Source organism: Peromyscus leucopus, chromosome 10 (assembly GCF_004664715.2).
Source record: "Peromyscus leucopus breed LL Stock chromosome 10, UCI_PerLeu_2.1, whole genome shotgun sequence".
In the NCBI taxonomy this organism is placed as follows: Eukaryota; Metazoa; Chordata; class Mammalia; order Rodentia; family Cricetidae; genus Peromyscus; species Peromyscus leucopus.
Window position 1 is genome coordinate 3,121,446 of NC_051071.1, and position 22,517 is coordinate 3,143,962.

The 22,517-nt window shown below is 53.6% G+C and overlaps 1 protein-coding gene across 1 annotated transcript; it reads right to left on the reverse strand.

Annotated features, from left to right (window-relative positions):
* Window positions 1–574: 574 nt before the first annotated feature.
* Nsg1 (neuronal vesicle trafficking associated 1) lies at window positions 575–22,228 on the reverse strand. Its single transcript, XM_028882363.2, has 5 exons — window positions 22,065–22,228; window positions 21,527–21,681; window positions 18,120–18,236; window positions 7,932–8,042; window positions 575–1,903 (listed from the first exon to the last, which is right to left on the reverse strand). Exons 2-5 carry the CDS (start codon window positions 21,653–21,655, stop codon window positions 1,703–1,705), a joined length of 558 nt encoding a protein of 185 aa, XP_028738196.1. The 5' UTR covers window positions 21,656–21,681; window positions 22,065–22,228; the 3' UTR covers window positions 575–1,702.
* Between the last annotated feature and the right edge of the window lie 289 nt (window positions 22,229–22,517).

Here is a 22,517-nt window from a genome sequence, read left to right on the forward strand (position 1 = left end):
AAGAGCGGGCCTTCTGCCCTTGTTCCTGCATATCTGCCCCTCTAGAAGAGACCACGGGGTTGCCTAAGGAGAACTGGAAGCGTGCAGCACACGGCCTGCATCTGTGCACAGATTTATGCTGGTGTCACCCAATTCCTGCTGAAGCGCATGAGTACAGACAGTCCAGTGTGCGGCTCAGGCGCCCACGAGCTCTTTATTTGCTGAGTGAACGTGAGAAGTTACATCGGGGGGTTGACAGTGGGTGAGGTGCTGCTGCTGCTGCTGCTGCTGCTGCTGCTGCTAGAAAACACAGTGGGGCTTGCCTGCTGCACTCCTGTGGTCGCTGAGTCAGATCCTGTGCAGGACAAGCTTTGGCACGTTTATTGCTCTTCATGCATTCCTCACAGCTTCCCAACGCCCTCCAAACATGTGACTGTGTGGACCCCCCCCCCAAACATGTGACTGTGTGGACCCCCCCCCACCCCACCCCTGTGCTGAGCTCATGGTCTTTGTTTGGGAACACTCCAACAGTAAAGTATTTTGTCTCAGTAGCACACCTCAGGAAACAACAGTGTAGCTGACGGTGGTCACCATGCTTGTTCACAAAGGATCTCCAACTATTTGCCATTTATTTCTGACCTACTAAGGAACACTGAAACTTCCGACATGCCCACCGGAAACAACACAGTCTGAGAACACGGAAGAAAACAACCAGGAATAGCTTTTTCTATTTAATTGTCTTACACATTTAGTTTACCTACTGGTGATTTTGTAAACATATACTTTAATGTCAAGATTCAGATTGAAACATAAACATACTTTTCTTACAAAGATTGTGGACTCAAATATTCTCTTTGCAAGGTGCCACACCAGCCCCCCACCAGCCATCCTGCCCCTTTCTCACAGCACAGGAGTCACATCTGTTCACAGATTAAAAGCTAAGTAGCCTTGGCTTACCCAAAATTACATTTTCACTTTGCCCACCCAGCTAATAAAACGAAGAACCAAAATCACCTGCATTACAGGGCTGTACGTGCAAACATATTCATAACAGGAAAGAAAAGGGCCGGTGGGGTTTCTTCCTATCTAGCACATCACCAGCAGACAGCCCACCCACAGGAAAACAGGCTCTGCAACCCTTGGCCCAGAGCCAGCTCCTCCCACCCCATCCTTGTACTCTGCTCAGTGCACATACCAAAGAGAACCTCCCAGAACTGCCCTGGCAGGGGCTGCCCGGGCTGCATTGTAGCGCACGCTTCCCTTCTCTGTGCCACTTACCAGCGCATTTTGGCAGTCGGCACTGCTGCCAGCAAAGCACGGGATCGCTCTAGATATGGCTATGGAGCAAGGTCTGCAGATAGCAAAGGGGCATCAAAGAAAAAAAAAACCCACTGAACGCACTGCTCTGATGGCCTGACCCCGGGCATAGCCAGTGTCAATTCTCTTTTGACGGCATCCAGTGAATCCCAGTGAAGGAGCTGAATGAAGACTCCTCAGCATGGACAGTGGCCTCAAGCTCTCTAAGCAATGCTGAGATGCGCTGGTTTCTATGCCTGTGGGTGGTCCGCAGCGAGTTTTATTTGCAAAGCAGCATTAGCAAACAGAAGCAATTGCACCGTAAATGAGTAACCTCTAAATTATCGGTAATTATATTTAATGAAATGTCCCTCAAAGTCCCTTTGTTGCCTTCAAGTGACACGTTGTAAGGAACCCGCCCAGCTCGCTAAGCTGACTTCTCCGCAGCTTCGGTCTCCTGTTCCGACAGCTTCTCTTCTGACAGAACTGACATCCATGGTGACACGGAGCGTGTGATACTCTGCTTGGCCAGGTTGTAGTGGTTTATGACGGTGTAAAATTTCTCCCGGGCACTGGAGTCCTGCTCCGTGTAGTAGCTCTCCAAGCCTTCTGGAATGCACTGGGTGTTCTGTAAGACAGGAGGCCATGGAGATACAGGGGGTGCCAGTGTGTGTCTGCAGTGGATATTACACCCCCCCCCACCCCCCGCAATGGCCCCTAAGCATCTTCCCTGAGCTTGCAGGAATAAATGCTAAATAAACACTAACAATGGACAGATGAACGGGGCCTGCCCTGCGAGGGCACAGCCGTCTAAAAGATTGGCTGTGCTGTAACGGGCACTGGGCTCCCAGGTTAGGTGGAACAGGCAGCATGCCTCCCTTCCCCAAGTCTCTAATTGGCCGATTGACCTTGGCTATTCATCTATTAGAAACAAGGACACTTTTGACGTGTCTACAGACAATCCACCTGAAATAAGAGGAAGAGCACCAAGGAGGGCTTTCTTTGGGGGCCAGTGAAATGGCTCAGTGGGTAAAGATGTTGCCAACACTAGTTCAGTCCCCAGGACCTGCATGGTAGGAGGAGAGAACCAGCTCCTGCAAGTTATCCTCTGAGCTGAGCCGTGCAGCTGGCGTGGCAGCCGGTGACTAACCTGCCTAGAGCCCTCTAAGGCCGAGACTAACCTCAAACCAAGAGAATCTGAACGGTTGTGTCAAGCAGCTCTGGGGCTGGCTCCCAGAGAGCAGCTGTGTCCCTCCAGTGTCCACATCTCCCCTTCTCAACCGGCTCGGACGGCCCAGAGAACAAAACCTCAAGAGCCCCGGGGCAGGGAAAGATGGAGCCAGAGCTCGGGGTGAGTGAGTCCCTGCACTGCCTTCCAATCTGGACTCTGAGACCAGCAGTAAGCTTCCCACCCTGTTGAAGCAACTGTTACTCATGTCTAGCCACCGGAGGCATGGTATCACCAAGCCTGCTGAGATGGGAACGTGAGACCCCACAGTTGAGTCAGAGGTGGAGCCCTCAGTGACCACCCATTCATTATCTGGTAGTTTTAAACCCATGTACTCATCTCTGGGTGCAGCCCAGAGTGGCTTAGCAGATCTGTGCTGAGTCCATATCTGTATTTCAAGTGTCTCCCTGAGGAATGTGAGTCCAGCATCCCAGCCAAGGCCACAGTCCAAGACACACTCCTGTTAGAAGAGAGCCCTTCCGGTTTTCACCCTATGACACAATGCTCAGTTGTTCTTTTGGATGACCTAGTGTCTCCATCCTCAACCCCAGGGTAGCTCTCCAGTGTATGGGCAGGCAGCCCAAGACATCAGGGAGGAAGGAGCTCCTGGGAACTTCCTCTAGACTAAGTCTGAACACCAAGGGCAGGTTCAGGGCAATCCAATTGGGTTCCCTACCCTAGAGAATGTCCTGTGGCTCTCAAGCCTTCTTCCCTCCCTCTTGCCCTGAAAGAAGGGGACAGCAGTGTGCACCCACATGCAGGCTTCCCTCTTGCCTACGCCAGGTCTGTACTTTTCAGGCCAATTCTCTCACTGTGAGGTTCGTGCCACTCAGTCCATTTTATAGGTGGGAAAGTGGAGTCCAGAGAGGCGAAGAAGCTTGCTGAAGCAGATTTGAGAACCACACAAGCATGAGAACACAGTTCCAGCTGGGACCTCCAGTCAGCGTCGTCCACCACCACACACTGGGCTACCCTTCCAGGGGGTCGATCCCTGATTTCCCACCCAGCTCAAGGACATACAGACTATGACACAGACCTTTCCATTGTCTCTACCCCGAGGACAATGGGTCCAACTTGGTGTTTTCCAGTATCAGCCACTGGCATGTACGGTCCAGATAGTACTATGAAGTCCCTGCCTTGGTACACATGGCCTCAGGAGTGCAGGCCAACTCGGCTTAACCACCTGTGCTTCCTGGTTCTGCAGCTACCATCCTGCCACCCCTCACAACCCTGAGGTGGAGGTACAGCACTCAGGGTGGCTCAGGCCTGCACAGTGGGAGCATGAGAGGATGGCACTCCTGTAATCCCTGGTGCCAGGTTCAGGGGGGGACGCTTTCCCAAAAGAGGAAGGGGAGAAGTAATTGAGGAAGACAGGACGTTGACCTGGCCTCCCAGGTGTTCGGTCTTACTCAGCCAAAGGCCACTGCAGCAGGGATGTACTCTCACCCTCTGAACCCTGCCTCACTTGACGTTGCTCTGCTGCTGCTGCTGCTGCTGCTGCTGCTTGGTGTAACAGGGCTGAGCATCAAGTACGCTGATGGAGAAAGGAGGCTGGAGCATGAAGAGCAGCCAGGTGGGCAGATCTGGAAGCTACTTGGGGGCGGGGGGTCCTGCTCTTTCAGAGTGAGCCCTCTCTCCTAAGGACCCCTCCCACACAGAGCCTGCTACAGGTACAGGGCCCGGACTGTGGGGAGTGGTCAGCAGGTGGTTAAGAACCTAGCACAGCCTAAGCCATGGGTGCTGGTTAACTTAGCCCTGCTGGTCACTCAGCAGGGTCAGCTGGCCTCTCCAGGAGGGGAGGATGGCGGTAAATAAAGCATCCTGGTGGAGCAGCCCACATGCAGGGCTTGCGGTCCTCACTGTGGGGTCTAGGAAGGTGATGAATGCTAAGACGAGACCGGCGCAGTGCAGGGCCCAGTGAGCACTCGGGAGCCTGTACAAATACGAACAGTGGCTTGAGCCTCATGGCCATCTTCTCTTCTGGGCTGCCACCCCTTGTGCCTCTCCTCAGAAGTTCCTCCGTCACTGGTGAGGTAGCTAACGATGTAAAGGATCAGCCCTTGCCTGTGGAGACTGGGGTCTCCTTAGCAGCTCACTAGATCCTGAAGTGTAAAGCTTAGAAACACCAGCAGGCTCCGGAGAGTGCTGACAGCTAGTTCAGAAGAGGCCCCAAAGCAATGGAGGGTGTTTATGCTACCCTGCCCTTGGTGCAGCCCCTCAGGGGATAGCCCTGGCTGCAGACAAAGCCTGGCTTTAGGGCCAGGCCCCAGCCCCAGCTGAGATCTCATGTGCTCTTCTCAGAGCCTTAGTCTCCTCATCTTTAAAATGGGGCCAATGTGCCACACAGCCTGGCTGCTTTTGTTGTAAGGATAAAAGGCAGTGTGGGACAGCTCAGCAAGAAGCCAGGGTGTGGCCAAAGATGATAAACAGAAAAGATGAAACGTTCCAAGAACCCTCCAGAGCACAGCCAGCTTGGTGCAAGGGACCCCTACACTGCAGGGGGAAATGGCCGTGCAGGCCAGCTGGGACTTTACAGCTGACCACACTCCTCTAGCCTGCACCGCCACCCTCACTCTGTCCTCCACGTATCCCTCTCTGCTCCTTGGGGAAGTGGGAGGAAGGCTGCAGTTACCATCTTTACTCCCGTCCAGCCCGGCACCCAGCACAAGACCCTGCTAGAGCTCTGCATGCAACCAAGACCTGAGGAGCAGCGACTGCTTGGAGCAGGCGCGGGCATCTAAGGGCAGCGAGGACATGGCCCTGCCCTCCAGACGCCTGGCTGAGAGAGGACAGCAGGTGGTGTCTGACACCTCCCATATAACACGGCCACCAAAAGATGCTGTGAGGCCCTCCGAGGGGCTGATGGTGTCACAAACCACAGAAAGAACTGGGGCACAGGTGTTCAGTCTATACCCATGTGGAGAAAGGCTCTCACACACCCTTTTTGGTAAAATAAATAAAATAGGAAGCCTAGGTCACCTATAGGGGTGTCTTGGAAGGAGCATGACTGTCATATGGCCTGGGCTAGGTCACTGCAGAGTGTGGACAGGGTCTCCCTATGGCCCAGGCTGCTTCCACCTGAGTGCAAGGATTGAAGGCACACATCACCACCCTGACTCTGCTTTTATCTGCCTCTACACACTCCTCAGCTTGGGCCATTTGGCTGTGGCAAGAGGGCTTCTTGGTAGGACTCAGGCTTCTGGGGTTCCCTTTCCCTCTCCCCTCCCCAGGCATCCTATCCAGCCAGATTCCCTGGGCTCAGCTAGTACACTTAAAGAGGCTCCTAGAAGGTATATGCCGAAGAGTTGAAGGAACTGAAGGGCATGACCTTGGGGCATGATCAGGAGCCTCTGAACCCTGTTTCCCACTGATAAAGAGGAGGCACACACCCCCTTAGGCCCTCGGGGTGCATCCAGGGTGAATATGGGTCACAGCCCTCACAACCATCCCTCCAACCTCAAGTAGATGTGGAATGTGCATATGCCTGAGCATGGAAGGAGGAAAGCCTCCCCCACCCAGCACCTTACACCTCCTAGCTGTATCATCCAGACCACCGCCAACTCCCACCGCCACTAAGACACTGTGGAAACTGTACACGCCCACAGCAGCCCACTTGCAGAGCTGCCTATGGGCTTCTGAATTTCCAAGGGGCTGAGGACTGCAAGCCCTGCAGGGCCTTTTATCCATGCAGATCCTGAGTCCCCTCCACACTGCCAGGAATCTGATCTGAACTCAGCCTGGATCCCAGCCTTCATCTTCATCATCACCCCTCTGCACCAGCTTCTCCCACAGCACTTGGGTTTGCCAAATGGCACTGGCACCAGCTGGGCGGGGACCTGCCCCAGACCAGAGACAATGGGCAAGACAGGAAACCCAGGAGAGCTCTGTGTTTAGTGGAGTGCTGGCCTGTCATCTGTGAACAATGGCTGCAGTAGGGAGCTGTCCCTTGCCTATCCTATTTCTCCCAGAGGCACCACTGCTTCCTATATCAGCCTCTGAGTCACCCAGCTTTGGACCAGGTCCTCCCCTTCCGTCCCTCCTGGCCTGCTTAATTCAGTCTTCCTGTCCATCCACTGCCATCCTGGTCTACCTCTCACATTGTGTCTGCCATCCAGACCGTCTTTCCGGCCCCACTGTAGCAGCCTCCTCCATCAGCTCCTGCCTGCCTCTCCCAACCTCCAGGTGACCCAAGGAATCCTCCTCATCACACTCCTTTCCCTGGGGCCTTTGCTAGGCACTCAGGGTGCTGAGCAGTGTACGATCTGGCTGTACCCGGGCCACTCTCCCACCAGGCACACCCCAGTCCGCCCACTACTCTCAGCACTCCGTCTCCTACTCTGCCCCATGCTTCCTCCAGAAGCTGCCCCAGTGTGGACCACCTTCTAGAAAAGGCAGACCCACATACTCCATGCCAAGTCCTCCTCACTCAGTATATGCCTGCCTGCCTGCCTCATGTTTCTTGAACCAGAAGGGCTTCAGGAAGCAGTCCTTGCATCAGCACCCTGAGCAACCAGAGTTGTCTACTGTAGCAGGTATCCCACAGTCGCTGCAGGAGGGAAGGGCTGAAAGTCAGAAGCCCTGAAGGACCTCGTGGTGTAAACGGAGGAGGAGGAGGAGGTCCTGGCTGGGGTATGTGAACTCCCGGCTCTTCTAACTTGCTCTGCCGGGGAACTGAAGTTTCGCCTCAGCAAAACCCAGACCCAGCCAGCCAGCAAAGATCCACGAGCCATTCGGGCTAGCACACACATTCAGTGCCTGCTCTATCTCCCCTTCAGCAGTGCCAAATCCTGCCCAGGACTGGTTTCCATCAGCTGGAAAGTGTAGACCCAGACACGAGTGAGGGGCCATGGAAGCCCGGAGCGAGGGGGCCACACCTCTGCTCTGCTCCATCTCCTGCCTCCACCCCGTCTTCCTTCCCTCGGTTTCCCTTCCTTGGTCCTCTGGTCCTCCAGCCCTCCATCCTGTGGTACAAATGCATCTGTGCCAACAGCAGGCTCGTGGGAAGGAGGCACAGAAGCGGAGAGAACATTTCCATGTGCACACAAAGTCCAGATGCCAACATGGCCCCTGCGGTGGAACCCACAGGAGAGCCCAAGAGCAGCCTCTAGGCAGGAGGGCCCCTTTGTGTGGCTTGGGGCACAGCCTTTCTCTTGGTCACTGCCTCCTGCCCCCACCAGGTCCTGGAGGGAAGTATTCTGCACCAAGGGGACTCTTCCCCATGCACCAAGGGGACTCTTCCCCAGGGATAAGCCAGGGGTTCTCTTCGAAGTGACCCTCTGGTCCTTCATCCTCCTTGCCTGGCTGCCCAGGCAGGGCCTTCAGTGAGGAACCTCCCACTGTAGTGCACAGCCGAGGCCCTGCTGCTATCGGGCCCCAGGATTGTGGAGGGAAGGGGGGCCAAGGCACCCCCAGGGGGCTAAGGCCTTACCTTCAAGACAAACCCATCAGGGCAGGAGCGGTCATACTTGTACACCTTGTAGACGACCAAGAAGACGACACAGGTGAGGAAGGCCAGGGCAAAGAGAACCAGCACAGAGACCTGTGGGAAGAGGCAGAGGACACCATGGGGCTGCGGAACAGTGACAGACAGGCGGAAAGCTCTGGGCACAGACACGAGAAGGCCTCGCTAATGGCCACATGGCTCCCAGGCAACTTGGACCCTTGACGGAGAAGTGGGGCTGGGCTGCACTCAGGGCCCTGACTTACAGAGCTGAGCACCTGTCACCTAGGGAACAGCTGCTCCACAGATCTCTCTGGGCACTGGTCTCACTGCGAGGGCACTGTCACTCAGACCCCAGGCTACCCTCATGCTGGAACCACATAAGAGAAACAGGAGCTCTGTCCTCAACCTCTGCCCTCTATGGTGTTCTGAGGACAGAGACTTACATTTGGGTTTCCTTAGGGCATAAGCCGCTCGTTAGAATGCCCAGCACTAGGTAGGCGCAAAGCTACAACAGTGTAGGTGAGACGTGGCTCACAGATGTACAAGTAACAGAGGTCAAACACACAAGATGCTACTAGATTTGGGCCTTGAGATGTCTGCCTAGCTGTTGGGAAATATGGAAGGGGCAAAAGCATGTCATGAGGTGAGAGGAGTGAGGTGGAGAAGCCTGGGAATGGTTCAGGATCCCTGGACAGACCCTAGGAGCCAGCATGTGGCCCAGGTGCCATGGGCACCAGTATGGGAGTCACTGCTGGCTTCCTACCGCCCACCCCAGCAGCGAGGAACTGCCCCGTCTCAGGATCTCTTTCTGCTCCACTTTATTCCGCTTAGGTGACCCATCACTAACGCTGCCACCAATCCATCTGAAGAACCTGTGTTGTGCATAGAGCTCATGCCTGCTACAGGGGCAGACACGGTGAACCATGCGGTCTCAGTCTCAGGGCTCAAGGCACCCATGGGGGGGGGTGACATTGGCAAGGGTCTGTTGGTAGCTACAGCAGATAGCAAGCACATAAACGTCTGGCCCTGGGAACTGAGTGTGGCTCTTGATGAAGAAGGGAGCTAACGTGTAGGAAAAAGAAGGGGTATCATCCAGGATGTCCAGTGACAGCCACCTTCCCTGGCAGTGCTGGGTCCAGAGAGGGCACTGCCAGAGCCGGTGGGAGGGTCCAGGAGTGACAACCTTCTAAACACTGAACATGAAGGGAGTGAGACTCAGTACTGCTCTTATAACCACTGTCCATTCCTTGGCTATCTGGGGGTCCCACAGATGGCAGAGCAGGATCTCAATCCAGGCCACCTCACCCAGAAACACTGCCTGGCAGGGATCCAGCCACATGCCTCTTCTCGCACAGTCCCTGCACACAGGGCTGTGCTCTGGAGGTGCTGCACCCCTGTAACCCAGGCACTTCAGGAGGATCAGAAGTTCAAGCCTTTGCACGTGGGTTGTCTTAAGGTGAGGTCATTAGCCTGGGCGCTTGTCAAGTCTGACCAGTGTCCTTACAAGAAAGGGAAATGAGGCAGAGACACACACTCGCAGGAACACCACGTGCAGACCAAGGGCTGGAATAATGAATGCCTCTCTAGCCACGCGGCCCCAGAGATGGCGTAACCACAACACAACAGGACTTCAGAGGCAGCATGGTCCACAGACACTTCAACCTCAGACTTCCCTTGCCTCCAGAAACCTGAGAGCATGCCTCTGGGGTTCCCCTACTTTGTGGTGCCTTGTTGGGGCAGCCACAGGACTTGTGTTAAGGAGCACAGGCCTGGCTCACCTCCCTTGAAGAGAGTCCTCCCCCCGCCCCCACTTCCTCTGCAGGTACCCCAGCCCTCAGGCTGTGTCTTCTCCTTTTGCTATCTCAAGAGCCTTGGTAAGTTCCAAGGTTCTCAGTCCAACTTGTGTTACTGAAAACACTGGAGATCTGGTTGTTGTTTCTTTATTGTGTGTGTGGAGGCCAGAGGACAACCAATACTGTGGAGATAGAGACAGAAGGATACAGCCACCCAACAAAGTATAACCAGTGATTTCCAGGTCAGAAAGAAACCTGGTCTCAAGAAAAAGGTGGATGTGACTCAAGAATGACACTCAGGGATGTCCTCTTAAAAGAGTCAGGGTGACTCGGGGACAGAAAACAGAGACTGGGATGTGGGGAGAGGCACCTCAAGCCAGGAAGTAAGTGAAGGTGTAGAAGCAGGCAAGGAACAGATGTCCTGGAGCCCCACCTCAGGGCAGGCTGGCACACAGATGCCCTGGAGCCCCACCTCAGGGCAGACTGGCACACAGATGCCCTGGAGCCCCACCTCAGGGCAGGCTGGCACACAGATGCCCTGGAGCCCCACCTCAGGGCAGACTGGCACACAGATGCCCTGGAGCCCCACCTCAGGGCAGGCTGGCACACAGATGCCCTGGAGCCCCACCTCAGGGCAGGCTGGCACACAGCCTGACTCCAAATGAGTACTTAGCAGGCCTCTGGCACCTAGAGCAAACCCAAGAACTGTCCACTTAGCCGACACAGCATGAACATGGCTTGCGAGGGTTCGGGCATTTTGTTTTTATTAAACTAATGTTCTCACACAGGATGGAGCTGTACCCAGGGTTGCTTTTCCCTTCGTGACCTGGGGAGACCTAGAGAGCCACAGGCTTCCAGACAGGGTGACTCCCACCCTTCTCTGGAACCAGGGACAAAACCTAGAGAGTCCCCCGGTCAGAAATGAGTTGACTCACAAAGAGCTGCCTTCGGGGTCAATTTCTCTACCAGACACAGGGGGCACAGTGCTTGGGCCCATTTTTTATTTTGAGACAAGGCCTCATTAAGTTGCCCAGGCTGGCCATGAAATGGCAGTGCTCCTGCCTCAGCCTCACACTTGACTGGAGTTGCAGACCTTGCCGCGAAGCCCACCTACTGCTGTGGTTTTCAAATCAGACAAATGTGTGTCAAATCAGAGGGAAAAATGTAACAAGGAGAATATAACAGACTGACTAGGCTTGTCTTTAGACCAAGCTTGTCACCATTTTCTTTTCTCATCTCTTTATGAAGGGGCCCGTTGAGACCAAAGTGCCTCAAACTCAGCAAGTCCTACTTTCTCCCATCTTAGGATTCCCAGGTTGTGAAGAACCTTCTCGGGGGATCTGACATTAGCTACCCAAAGTGTCCATCCCAAGAGTTGGCTGGGCAGCCATACAGTTCCACTGCATCACCCTGGTGTCACTTAGAGCAGGCAAGTAAGAAGTGCCACAAGAGAAGCAGGACACAGAGGCAGCTCTGATTACTCTGGAGACCTCCTGGAGGAGCATCGGTCCCAAGGGATAGAGTTCATTGGGAGGTGAAGAGCAGAGAGGCCTGCGGTATCATGACTGCAGCATCATGACCTGGAAGGAGTGGAAACATGAACCAGCTGACTGGAGTTGGAGTCTAGACCAGTCCTTGGTGTGGCAAGATCCCAGGAAACAGGTCAGTGTTGCTAACCATCAGGGAAATGCAACACATACCACAAGGAGAAGCCATGTCATGCCCACTGTAATGGCTGTACCAAGGGCTGGCGATGCACAGAGGCAACACTGGACCCCGGTCATTGCTGCTTGAAAAATGGTGGTCCTGATGTAGGAAACAATGGCAGTTCCACAACACATAAAATATAAAAATTACCATGGCAACCAGCAATCCTATTCTTGTGTATTTACCTACAGGAAAGAAAAACAGGTCTTCAAACAAAGGTTTATACAAAGAAACACTGCCCAACTGCCAAAAGATGGAGTCCAAAAAGGGCTGAGTGGAGAAAGAAAATGTGGTATGTCCATACAACAGAATATTACTTGGCCTTCAAAAGGAATGAAGTGCTGATACATGCTACAACAGATGAATGTTGACAATGTGATGCTGAGCAAAAGTCAGATATGAAAGGCTGCACCATGTATCTGTGTATCTGTTCTGTGATATGTCCAGAAGACAGACATCTAAGGGGGCAGAAAATAGATCAGAGGCTGCTGGGGGCCATGGGGGAGGGTGATACTCACTGTGTGATGTGTCTGGGTCAGCCTCTGAGATAATAAAATGTTCTAGACAGTATGACAGTTGGCAACTTGGTGACTGTTTAATGTCACTAAACTGTACTTTGAAATGGTGAGTTTTGTGTATTTTACCACTATTTTTAATGGACCAGAGGAGGGAGGCAAGAGTCTGAGCTTGGTCTAAGCACCAAGGATGCCCCTTTTCCTCACCCTGAGCCCCCTCTCCTCCCGTCTCACCCAGGGACACAGTCTGTACCTTTCCAAGAAAAACTCTCCTCAGATCCTGGGACCTCCTGCCCAGGGCTGCCCTGGCTTGGGCAGACTCATAGAGTGTGACCCAGTGAGAGGAGGGGGCTCAGGGTGTAACCCCAGTGAAGATGAAGAGGAGAAGAAAAAGGGGAAGATATAAAAATGACAAAAGGTAGACTACTGAATGTATTATGAAAAGAAAAAAGAGAGAATATGGATATAATAAGATAAAAAGGGAGATTATGGAATCTACTTTTAAAAAGGAACTACTTGTTTTAAATAAGATAAGTAATGAAAATTTTTTGGTCTGAGTTTATCAGATGTTACTGGGCTGGACATTGTTAATATATATAATGGAGTTTTTATCTGAATCTGTCAAATGTTAATGGACTAGACATCATTAATGTAATTTTTGGCTGTATATATTGTATATACTTATTGGATAGTTTTTCTTGTATTAGTTATAAGCTTTCTTTAATTTTAGACAAAAAGAGAGGAAATGTGGTGGTATTGTGTTCCCCAAAATATTGTGTACCTTAATAAACTTATCTGACCCCAGTGAAGCAGGAAAAGGGACATCCCTGGTGCTTAGATGGAGCTTGGTTGTCGATTACTGTTCAGTGCACACTTAGCCTTTCACAGCTTAGTGTCACAGTTAATGCATGGGTTACTGTCATCCAACTGCCAAGGCACTGACTACCACCCTGTTCTCCACGTACTTCCCACTAGGCAGGAACCAGCAGGATCCCAGCCAAGTACAGCAGGAGCACCACGCCTAATCACACCAGCAGGGTCAGTGTCCCAGGATGTGGGTCTGAGTCCTGTCTTTATCCGTTAACAGACTGACCTTGGGGTTACTCCTTAATGAGAATAGTCTGATGCTGCCACCGAGGGCAAGAAAAACAAGGCTCACAAAGGGCCCAGGCCGAGCAGGTCGATGGCACTAGGTCACTTACGGTCTCTGTCCTCCATCCCTCAGGGAGGGGAAAGGAAAGGAGCCTTTTGCTGACTAATGCAGTACAGGGAAGGGAAAAATATCAGAGACTGAATCCTGAAACCTCCAAGTGTTTACAGAGCTAAATATTTTAGGTACTACGCAGACGAGAACACAGACATATACCCCAAGGTGATTCGGCCTATGTTTTACCTGAGCCAGGATGAAGCCCTCACTCCAGAGCTGGACCCAGAATCTGCAGGTTCCACAGCTGCAGACGTGGGTGGTCCCAGCTGCAGGTCATCAGGGTATTTAAACAAGTTTCGAAGGTCTCTGTCACCACCATGAACGAAGACCCCCACACACACTCTCTACTAGATGTAGGAAAATTGCATCGCCGTTTATAAACAGTTAATAAGTGTGACTTAGAACCTGCCATGGGGATTATTAGAGAGTGTGGAAAGCAAGCGCACAGGAAGCTCAAGGTCATTAAGGATTCGAGAGAAAGAAACAAACCACCCATAGCATCGTTTGCCACGGCATGCCAAGAGACCCCTCCACTGCAGCATCGACTGCCAGCTTGGAGGGCCATCCTTAAGTGGCCTCTCCTAAGATATCCTCCCAGCTCTTCCCTGACCTTGAAAGGTGGCCATGTGCAAGGCTGGCCTTGGAACTGCCCAAGGCTGGAGGGGTGGTGGTACCAGAGAGGGGTGTGGCTCCATCACAAAACCCTTACCTGGAGGGCGTGTGTGACCTCCGTCAGCCCTCTTCATCCTGAAGCCACAAAGCATGAAGAGCCAGAGAGAATGCTGGCAGACCCTTCCCTGAGCCTGCCTCACTGTGGAGCATCCATCTTCCAGGACATTAAGAAGCAGACCCAGCAGCCCATTACACACTGCCCGCACATGTGGGAAAGCGCAGGGTTTGGTTTTGTTTTGTTTTAATGTTTAGGTTTAGTTCACTTGAGCAACATCTTATCCTGCACTTAGTCTCAGTGTAAAAACACCTCCGATTAATTAAATGGCTGCTCTCCACGTTGACTCAAGCCTCACTGGAAGCCTAGGCTTTTGGCTGCCACAGCGGTGATTCATCCTGCTATCCCTGTGTAGCAACCTTACAAAGCCCCTCCTTCCCCCCCCCACCAGCTGTTACCTAGCAACCAGCCTAGCAACCTTGCAGCCAAGAGATTAATTCTCCAGCGATAACCACAATGTAATATCCAAAAAGACGCTTTCAAGGGTGCCCTCCGAAGTTAAGAGAGGTGGGCACACCTTAACAATACAAATAAAGAACAAAGAGGCTCATGGGTGCACGGAACTCATCTGTTGTGGTAGGATCTCCTTCCCCGGATTTACACACATGTAGAGGAAAAGAACCAAATCACCATCAGAACGGTGTACTGTTCCTGCCACCACTGTGACTAATCCCTGGTGGGAGGGTCAGGGGGTGGGTCCCTGATTCCAGACATCCTGTTCTTTCCCCTAAACCCCCATGTTCAGAAAAGACCCCGAACCTTTAACCAGCTGGTGTTCTGCACAGCAGCCACATTGTATGTGTGCACTCACAGATGCAGAAACTATCGTTAAGTCTTAGAGGCCAAGAGCACTTTCCAGAAGGGTGGACACTCTCAGCATTTCCAAAGGGCTCGAGCCCTTCAAATGTCTCTGCTGTTGTGCCGGACCATGCACCAAGAAGAAAAGCGTAGAACCTCAGGAGACATCGATCCAACTGCAGAGCTGGCTAAAATGCACGTCACCTGGGTGGAACCCTGTGGAACTCACATTATCTGGTTCTGAAGCAGCTCAGAGCTGACAAACGCAAGGGACACCCTTAGAACTTGGGTCATCCCTCTGAGTCCTCCTCGGTGCCCCAGGAGGCTGCTCACCCAGGGATCCTACCCTGCTCCTGCCATTTCCTGACTGAAGCCTCCAGCTGGTCATCTGCTGACCCTGTGACAACTGTCAAGTGAGCACATAGCCAGCCCTGACCCAGTAAGAAGGCTAGTTCAGGAGAGCTGCCTGCTGTTAAGGAGCCCACGGGGACACCCTGTGGAAACCGTGCCAAGCCCCCTCCACAGGCGTCCACCAGAATGATGGATGAGTCACTCATTGACTTAGCCCGTTCTTCCTGAGTGCAGTAAGCGCCAGAGAGATGGTATCGAGGACTCCGGCAGTGCTGGCATGGGCTGCTCCTAAGTGCCGTCTGCGCACAAGCCCTACACCTTCATTTTTAGCCAATATGCATGTCTCAGGGGGCTCCTGTGGCCTGGTTTCCTTTTCAAAGTCACGAGCCAGGTCAAGGGGCCTTTGCTTCATGAGACCACTCTTCAGTACCTGCTTGGGATATCAGAGATCACAGGGCCCAGGCCCAGAGAGAGGTGTAGGCTAGCCCAGCTTCTTAAAAAGGGACAGCTAAGGGGTTGGGGCTAGAAGGACACAGAAGCAAGACTAAAGGGGAGAAAGGACACTGTCAGGGGTATCATCTGGCTCGGCTGCTGGAGTAGGAAAGGGACCTGGGTTCTGTGGGGTACAAGGCAGCAGCGGTAGTTCTGGGACAGGGTTTGAGTCAACAGAGGAAGGGGGTTGGGGGGAGACAGCTGTTATAAAACTGTGGCCTCTAACGCCACGACCCAAGAGCAGGCTTCCTGAGCCCAAGCTCTGCTTCAGTCTCCCCAACTAATATGGAGAGAACTATGATAGCATCCTACTTCCTGAAGCGCGTGTGGACTCAAGACACAAAGCTTGCTTCTGGAAGTACCACCTCCTGGTGGAGGGCAACAGGAACTTGGGGTAAGCTCATCCCTGGGAGCCTCAGTGGGGAAGGAGAGAGAGGGATGGATTCCTGCCTGGGGCTGGAGCTCAGGTCATGGACGTTCAGGTACTGGTTTTAGAATGAGAGATGGGGGAGTCGCAGCCATCCTGGGGGTGAGTCCTTAAAGGAGGCACAGAAGCTAGGCATAGGGAAACACTGACAGCTGTGTGTGAGACCCGGCAATACTGCAGTGGAGAGGAAGCCCCTAGTGGGTCCCCACTGTATCCGATATCTTCCCCAACACCCGGAGACAGCAAGAGAGGTGAAGCAAGCCTCCCGGCACCCACAGCCTGCCCGCTGGGATCATAGAGATTGTCTGAGGTCTTCCTGGGTCTTCTGAGCCCCACGGTTCTGGGCAACAGAAACCAGGTAACCGCACAGAGGCCCAGTCATGACTGCCTAGGGCCCTGGGGCCAAATGTGCGTCACCTGTGCCTTAGGCAAGGGACCTAGGGACCTGCCTCAGGTGAGCATGTGAGAAAAACACAAACCAATAACACCAGAGGGGCCAGAGCCTGACACACAGAGACATTCAACAGATGGAGAAGATATTTGGGTACCACACTACTCACTGACCTAAGCTGGTGATGGGGACAAACGTCCAATCAGACTTGAGAAACCAGGGCACGCTCAGGCAAGATGACATTCAGACAGTGTTGCTCTGACATTCACGTCTGATCATGCACCTGATCTCAAGTGCCTATGATGCTGATGGGCCAAAAATGGCAACAGAGGACAACCATGCTGATCCCAGAGTGGAACAGAGATGCTGACCTCTCGTTAATCCATCTTAATACTGGCCACGAACCTCAAACATGTTAACAGTCAACCCCTGAGCCAGGAAGAGCAGCTCGACATACCTGACACCCTTCCATACCCACAGAGATGCAGATACAGACCTCTGTACCTTTTCACTGCAGACCCCTCTTTGGAAATCAGTACCTGTTACTAGCAAGGAGGAAGGAGGCGGGGAGGTTCAGATGAGCTACTACAAGCATACACCAGGGGCACAGAGGATAGTGACACCCATGGAACCCACTGTACCAGGCAGACTCGGACAGCAGTGAGAAGCAACAGGAAGCAGAAGAGATTTGTACTCAATACTCCATGAAGACGCTCTGCTCTTCTGGATTCCCTTGCAGCTATGAACTGGGGTTGGTTCCCAAGTCCATCTTTTATGGTTCCCACTATCACCCAAGAATTAAACAGGAGATAATACAGATGCTCTGCAATGTGCCAAGAGTGGGTGAGTATGTGCCTCCACACCCATGAACAGATTGCTCATATATCCCTGTGAAAATGACCATCCATACATACAGGGCCACAGTTCAAGGTCTGAGGATGTCTTCCAACTAACCCCTTTGAATCTGGGCGATGGTCACCATTTTATTTTCTCCTACATCTTTCCTAAAGAGTGGGGTTTCCAGAATACCAACATCCCAGCTTGTTCCTGAGCAGATACCACTTTAGAGGACACACACCCTTTCCGTGAGGAAGGCTCCTCCCACCAGGGCTCACTGGAATTTCACCCTTGTCAGCAGCCATCACCAGAGGTAGCAGGAAGTAAAGAAGGATTGGAAGTTGAACACATGGGCTTTGCATACAAGCAAACTCTGGTCACAGCTCCACCAAGAGAGCTGGGACCAATGAGTCTGCAGCCCCCTCTCTACCCTCATGAGATGGGATGTAGGAGAGGAGTACCCTGTTCAGCATCGGCCCTTAGAGGAGCTTGCCTTAGAGGCACTGAGGGTCAAGGGCAGGACACGAAGCCCTGCCTGGATGGATATAAGTACCTCAGGCCTTCTGCTTCCTTCCTGAAACTGTGAGGCGAATCTTTTGATGTTTGGCAAATGTTTGTTCACATTTATTGTCTTTGCCTAAAGGGAAGTTCATGGATGGGTTTTCCCTGTTATAAAAATAAATGATATGTGATTATTTTGGAGGATGAAGCAAAGAAAAAGGAAAATCCTTTAAAAAAAAAAAAAAAAAAGAAAGGAAGAAAAAAAAACCTACCCAGAGAGCCTCCAGGTTGGGAGCTAGAAGCTGTTGGGCTTTCACGGCCTGGATAAGTGGAATCGCATCTGTTCCTGTCCCTCTAAAAAGACCTCTCCGCAGCCTGGCAGATGCCTCCTGACCTAAAGACGGCAGCTCAGCCTGCGACCACTCACCTTAAACCTCTCGGTGACACCCTCGGTGATGCTGACGGTGAACTCCGCTATCTTGGGAGGACGTGCTTTCCCTTTCTTGCGGTCAGGTTCATACTCAGTTTTGGTTTTCACAACAACCTTAGCCAGGAAACAGAGAGGTACATGGTCAGTGATGAGCCTGATGTGCTCAGACACATCTGCCCTAGGCAGGTGAACCTGGGACTGTGAAGTTCAAAGCCGGGCAGTGGTGGTGCACGCCTTTAATCCCAGCACTCAGGAGGCAGAGTCAGGCGGATCTCTGTGAGTTCGAGGCCAGCCTGGGCTACAGAGTGAGTTCCAGGAAAGGCGCAAAGCTACACAGAGAAACCCTGTCTCGAAAAACAAAACAAAACACAAGTTCAAAGATACCCACCATTCCTCCAGGCAGTGAGAGCAGCTTCCACTGAGGACTCTCCATGCAGGCCCTTTCAGATACATTGCCTATCCATGGTCCTAGAGCAGTCCCAGGACAAATGCAGAACCAGGGAACAGAGAAGTGATGTTCACCGGCCAAGGCCACTGGACTAATGGCTGGCAGACCACTCGGGTACCCATTACAGCAGAGCCCTGGTCCAGAGAGTGGGGAGGACACCTCTTCTTTCCTATTGGCTTTTCTGTGCCGCCCACCTGCTGGACATGTGGTGTCACTGGAGAAGACCTGAACACAACTGTGTAGCACCCAAGAGCTAGGGCCTGGGAATAAACTGCTCTGGGGAGCCTCTTAGACTGCACAGCACTGAAGGGTCTCCCCCACCCCCACCATGTGAACCTGGAAACATCTGCCCTGCACAAACTTCCCTGAAGCCCTGCCAACTTCACACCTACCCGGGACCCCATGCTGCACCCTATAGGGACATTCCTCTCTTGGCCTCCCCAGCTCTGCCTCTGTCAGGGGGGCCATTGCCTCTCTGATTCCCTTGGATAGGGCGAGTGAGGTCAAGGAGTTACTCACCTCTGATCCCCAAACACTCCCCAGAGCAGGTATCCAGTAGTGGCTATGGGACAGGAGAGAACCATCCCCCTTCCCCATACACTTCTCCTGGAGGGAGTATGTCCTTTGTTGTTTCCATGGTTTGGGAGACACCCACTTGCCCTGACAGTGGGACTGTGTGACTCAGGACAGGCCCCAGGCAAGTGACTAGAAAACTCTCCATTCCAGCCCTGACCTGTGGAGCCAGCCCCCAGAGGTCATAGGGGAGAAAGGGGTCAATGCCTGGCATTGAACCAGAGAGCCCTGAGCTTCAGTGTGTGCTGTCAGGCTTCACTCCTGGCATGCCACTGTCCTGCAGTAGATAGAGGGGTATGCACCCCTGAAGGCATCACCTTCCCAAGGCAGCACTGAGCACCGCCCTGCCATCCTCACATCCCAGCTGCACCCATGTAGCCTCGTGACCTTGAGCATACATTTGGGGCCACTTCCCCTGACCATGAATACAGAAGGCTTCTTCGTGTCTTCTCCATAACCTGGAGGGCAGGAGGCCTGTATCATCCAGAACTGTGAGGGTGAGAACATCTAGGCCACCTGAATTCAGTCTGCGTCTACCACTAACTGACAGGTGACCTTGGGCAGGCCCTTTAAAACTCTCTAGGCCTTCTTTGCTAGGTCTTGTCAGATGAGGGCAATGGTGGGGGGGTGCCTTGCAGCAACGTGGGCATGTTGAAGTTCAGCCTATGAAGTGTACGGAACAGTGCCAGTACGGCGAGTGTTCCGACGAATGTCAGGCAAGGCTGCTCCTGATGTGACCGGCAGCCCTCAGCACTAGTGCATTTTCTGGCACTCAGAAATCACATCCCCCACCTCCCTGAATCTTGTCAAGTGTGAGAGGTGGCCAACTATAAGCAGAGTGGAATAAGTAACAAGGCTAGAAACTTCCATACCCCAGAGGCCAGTGACCTTCAGCACGATGACCTTGGGTGCATTTGGTGAACTCTGAGAATCTGTCTTCTTCGCTGTGACTTTGGAAGCCTTCTAGCCCAAGGACCTGTTCCCACAGGAATACCCTTTTCTGGAGCATCCTCACCAGTTACCCCAAGAGAAGAGAGACTCGGTACCTTACAGAGCCACCTAGCCTAACCCTGGGCAACAGGACTGGTTGGCAGAATGTGGGACCTGCCTGAAGCCCTCCTCCTTGGGGCCGACCATGCCAGGCAGTACTGGAATGGAACATATTGAGGGCAAAAGAAGAGGCTTGGACCAAGTAGAGGGAATCACCTGATAGAGGTGCCGCTCCAGGACACATAGTTCCTGGCACAGGCCTCTGGTGCTCCTTGGCTGGGTGTATCAAGGCAGGAGGGGTAGGGGTACTCGGGACCGAGTCCTGACACCCACCATGGGCCAAAGACTCAACAGCCCTGCTCATCCTATGAAGGCCAGCCTGGGCCAACAGCTGTGGTGTGGGGTGCACAGCTATGACCAGCTGATCTCCCCTTCTTAAATGAAAACACCTGCAATCAGTCCCTTCCCTGCTCCCATGTCACACACACACACACACACACACACACACCAAAAAAAAAAAAAAAAAAAAAAAAAAAAACCCAGACAATAGAATTAAGGGGACAAAACCACTTTGGGAAGCTAAGTTTGGGGGTGAAAGAAGACCCACTGCAGATCCTTCCGACACCCCATTCTACTACTGCCCAGTGAATGCAGAGCTGGGAGTCAGAGCCTCTTTCTCAGAACGAACTGAGACAATAAATGTAAAAGCATGTGGGAATAGTGAGCAAGCTCCTTTGTGTGTAGGGACTGTAGATGCAGGGCGTGTGGTTTTACATTAGAGTGTTGCAATGCTATCTTCTACTTTAAGGATAGAATTTGCTTTTAAATGTTATGGCTTGAAAATATATTTATGGACCAATGATACCCCACTGGATGTAGTACTCAAGAGGGGAGTCTTTAAGTCAAAAAAAAAAAAATGCATCACGGTAAAGATGGTCCTGGTTCCACTAGCACTGGTGAGCCAGAGCTCAGAGCTGGGGATTTCACAAAAGGAACAAAGAAAGAGGCTCTATTCCTGAGCACACACACAGTAAGGCAAGTGGAGCTGAACCGATACCACCTCAAAAGGCACAAGGACCAGCTAGCTCCCTGGGCTCACCCCAGACTCCTGTACCAACAAGCATCGCTCCTCATAAGACTCCCCCGAAATCAAGAGGGGACCTTCCACTAAGGAATCTTGCCAAGACGAAGGTGTCATCTAAGGCAGGGGGTCTCCAGCATCACCCAACCCAGAATCACGAGGGTACATTGTGCTTGCCCTGTCTTCCTCCTCTAGGTTGAGCCCGCCCCCATCTCTCATCCTCAACGCGCAAGGCGTTTCTTTTGTTTCGGTTGCAGTCCGAAGATTTAGGGGGTGCACACCCAGCAGCGCGGGAATGTCGGGGGCTCATACCTTATCCGGGGGTGGGAACTGCAGCTGGTTGACATCGAGGGGCGTCATCAGGGGAATGGTGTCGAAGCCATCCTCCAGCAGTGGCTGCTTGGTGCCCTTCTCTGCGAAATTGTTGCCCAACTTCACCATGGTTGCGAAAGACAGGAGGCTGCGGCCTGAGGAGGGAGGGCCGGGTGGGGGTCAGGGCGAGCGGCAGCAGGGGCGGGGCGGGGCACAGACAGGAGGACTCCGCACACCCACCCGCTGTCCCTGCATCCGCTGTCCCTGCATCCGCTGTCCCCGCCTGGTCTCCTGAGAGAGGCAGCCGGGACGCGGCGGTCACAGCCGATCAGGGTCTCCAGGCTGTGTACTGATGGTCATTTCTAAACTCCCATCCCGCAGAGGGCAGGGCTCAGCACAGCCAGGCTAGGGGACGCCACCCGTGCCCAGCCTTTCCGGACGCGTCCCCAGTCCCGCGGCGCTGGCTTCCTGCGCGTCTCCCGAGGCCCTCAACGTGAGAGATGCTCGGCCACCCGCCCCGCTCCCCACCCGCACTCACCCCACGCCCGGCTCCGGCAAGTCTGGGCTCCGAGCGCGCTCCGAGGCTCCGCGTCGCCCGCTCTCGCGTGCAGCAATGGCGGAGGCGGCGCCGCGGCCGGGGGATCAGCGATTGGGTTCTGCGCCTCCCGCCTCCGCGCGCCGCCTCCTTCCTGCCGCTCCCGAGGGCCGCGCGCGGGAGTGCGCGTGGGGCCGCGCCGATGCGCCTCCGCCTTGACGCAGCGCCGCCCGCGCGCGGATCGGCCGCACAAAGGAGCACGCGGCTGCGGTGGCGGGGGGGTCCCCCGGGGACCCCGCGCGCGACCAGACCGGGGGAAGGAGAACCTGAGGCTCCCGATGCCGGGCTGGGGGAATACCCCGGCGGGCTGCGCAACCCTGGGGTGGTGGTCGAGCGCGGGGCGGTCGGGAGGGAGGAAGGGAAGGGAGGGGGAAGATGCTGGGAAGCCCGCGAGCC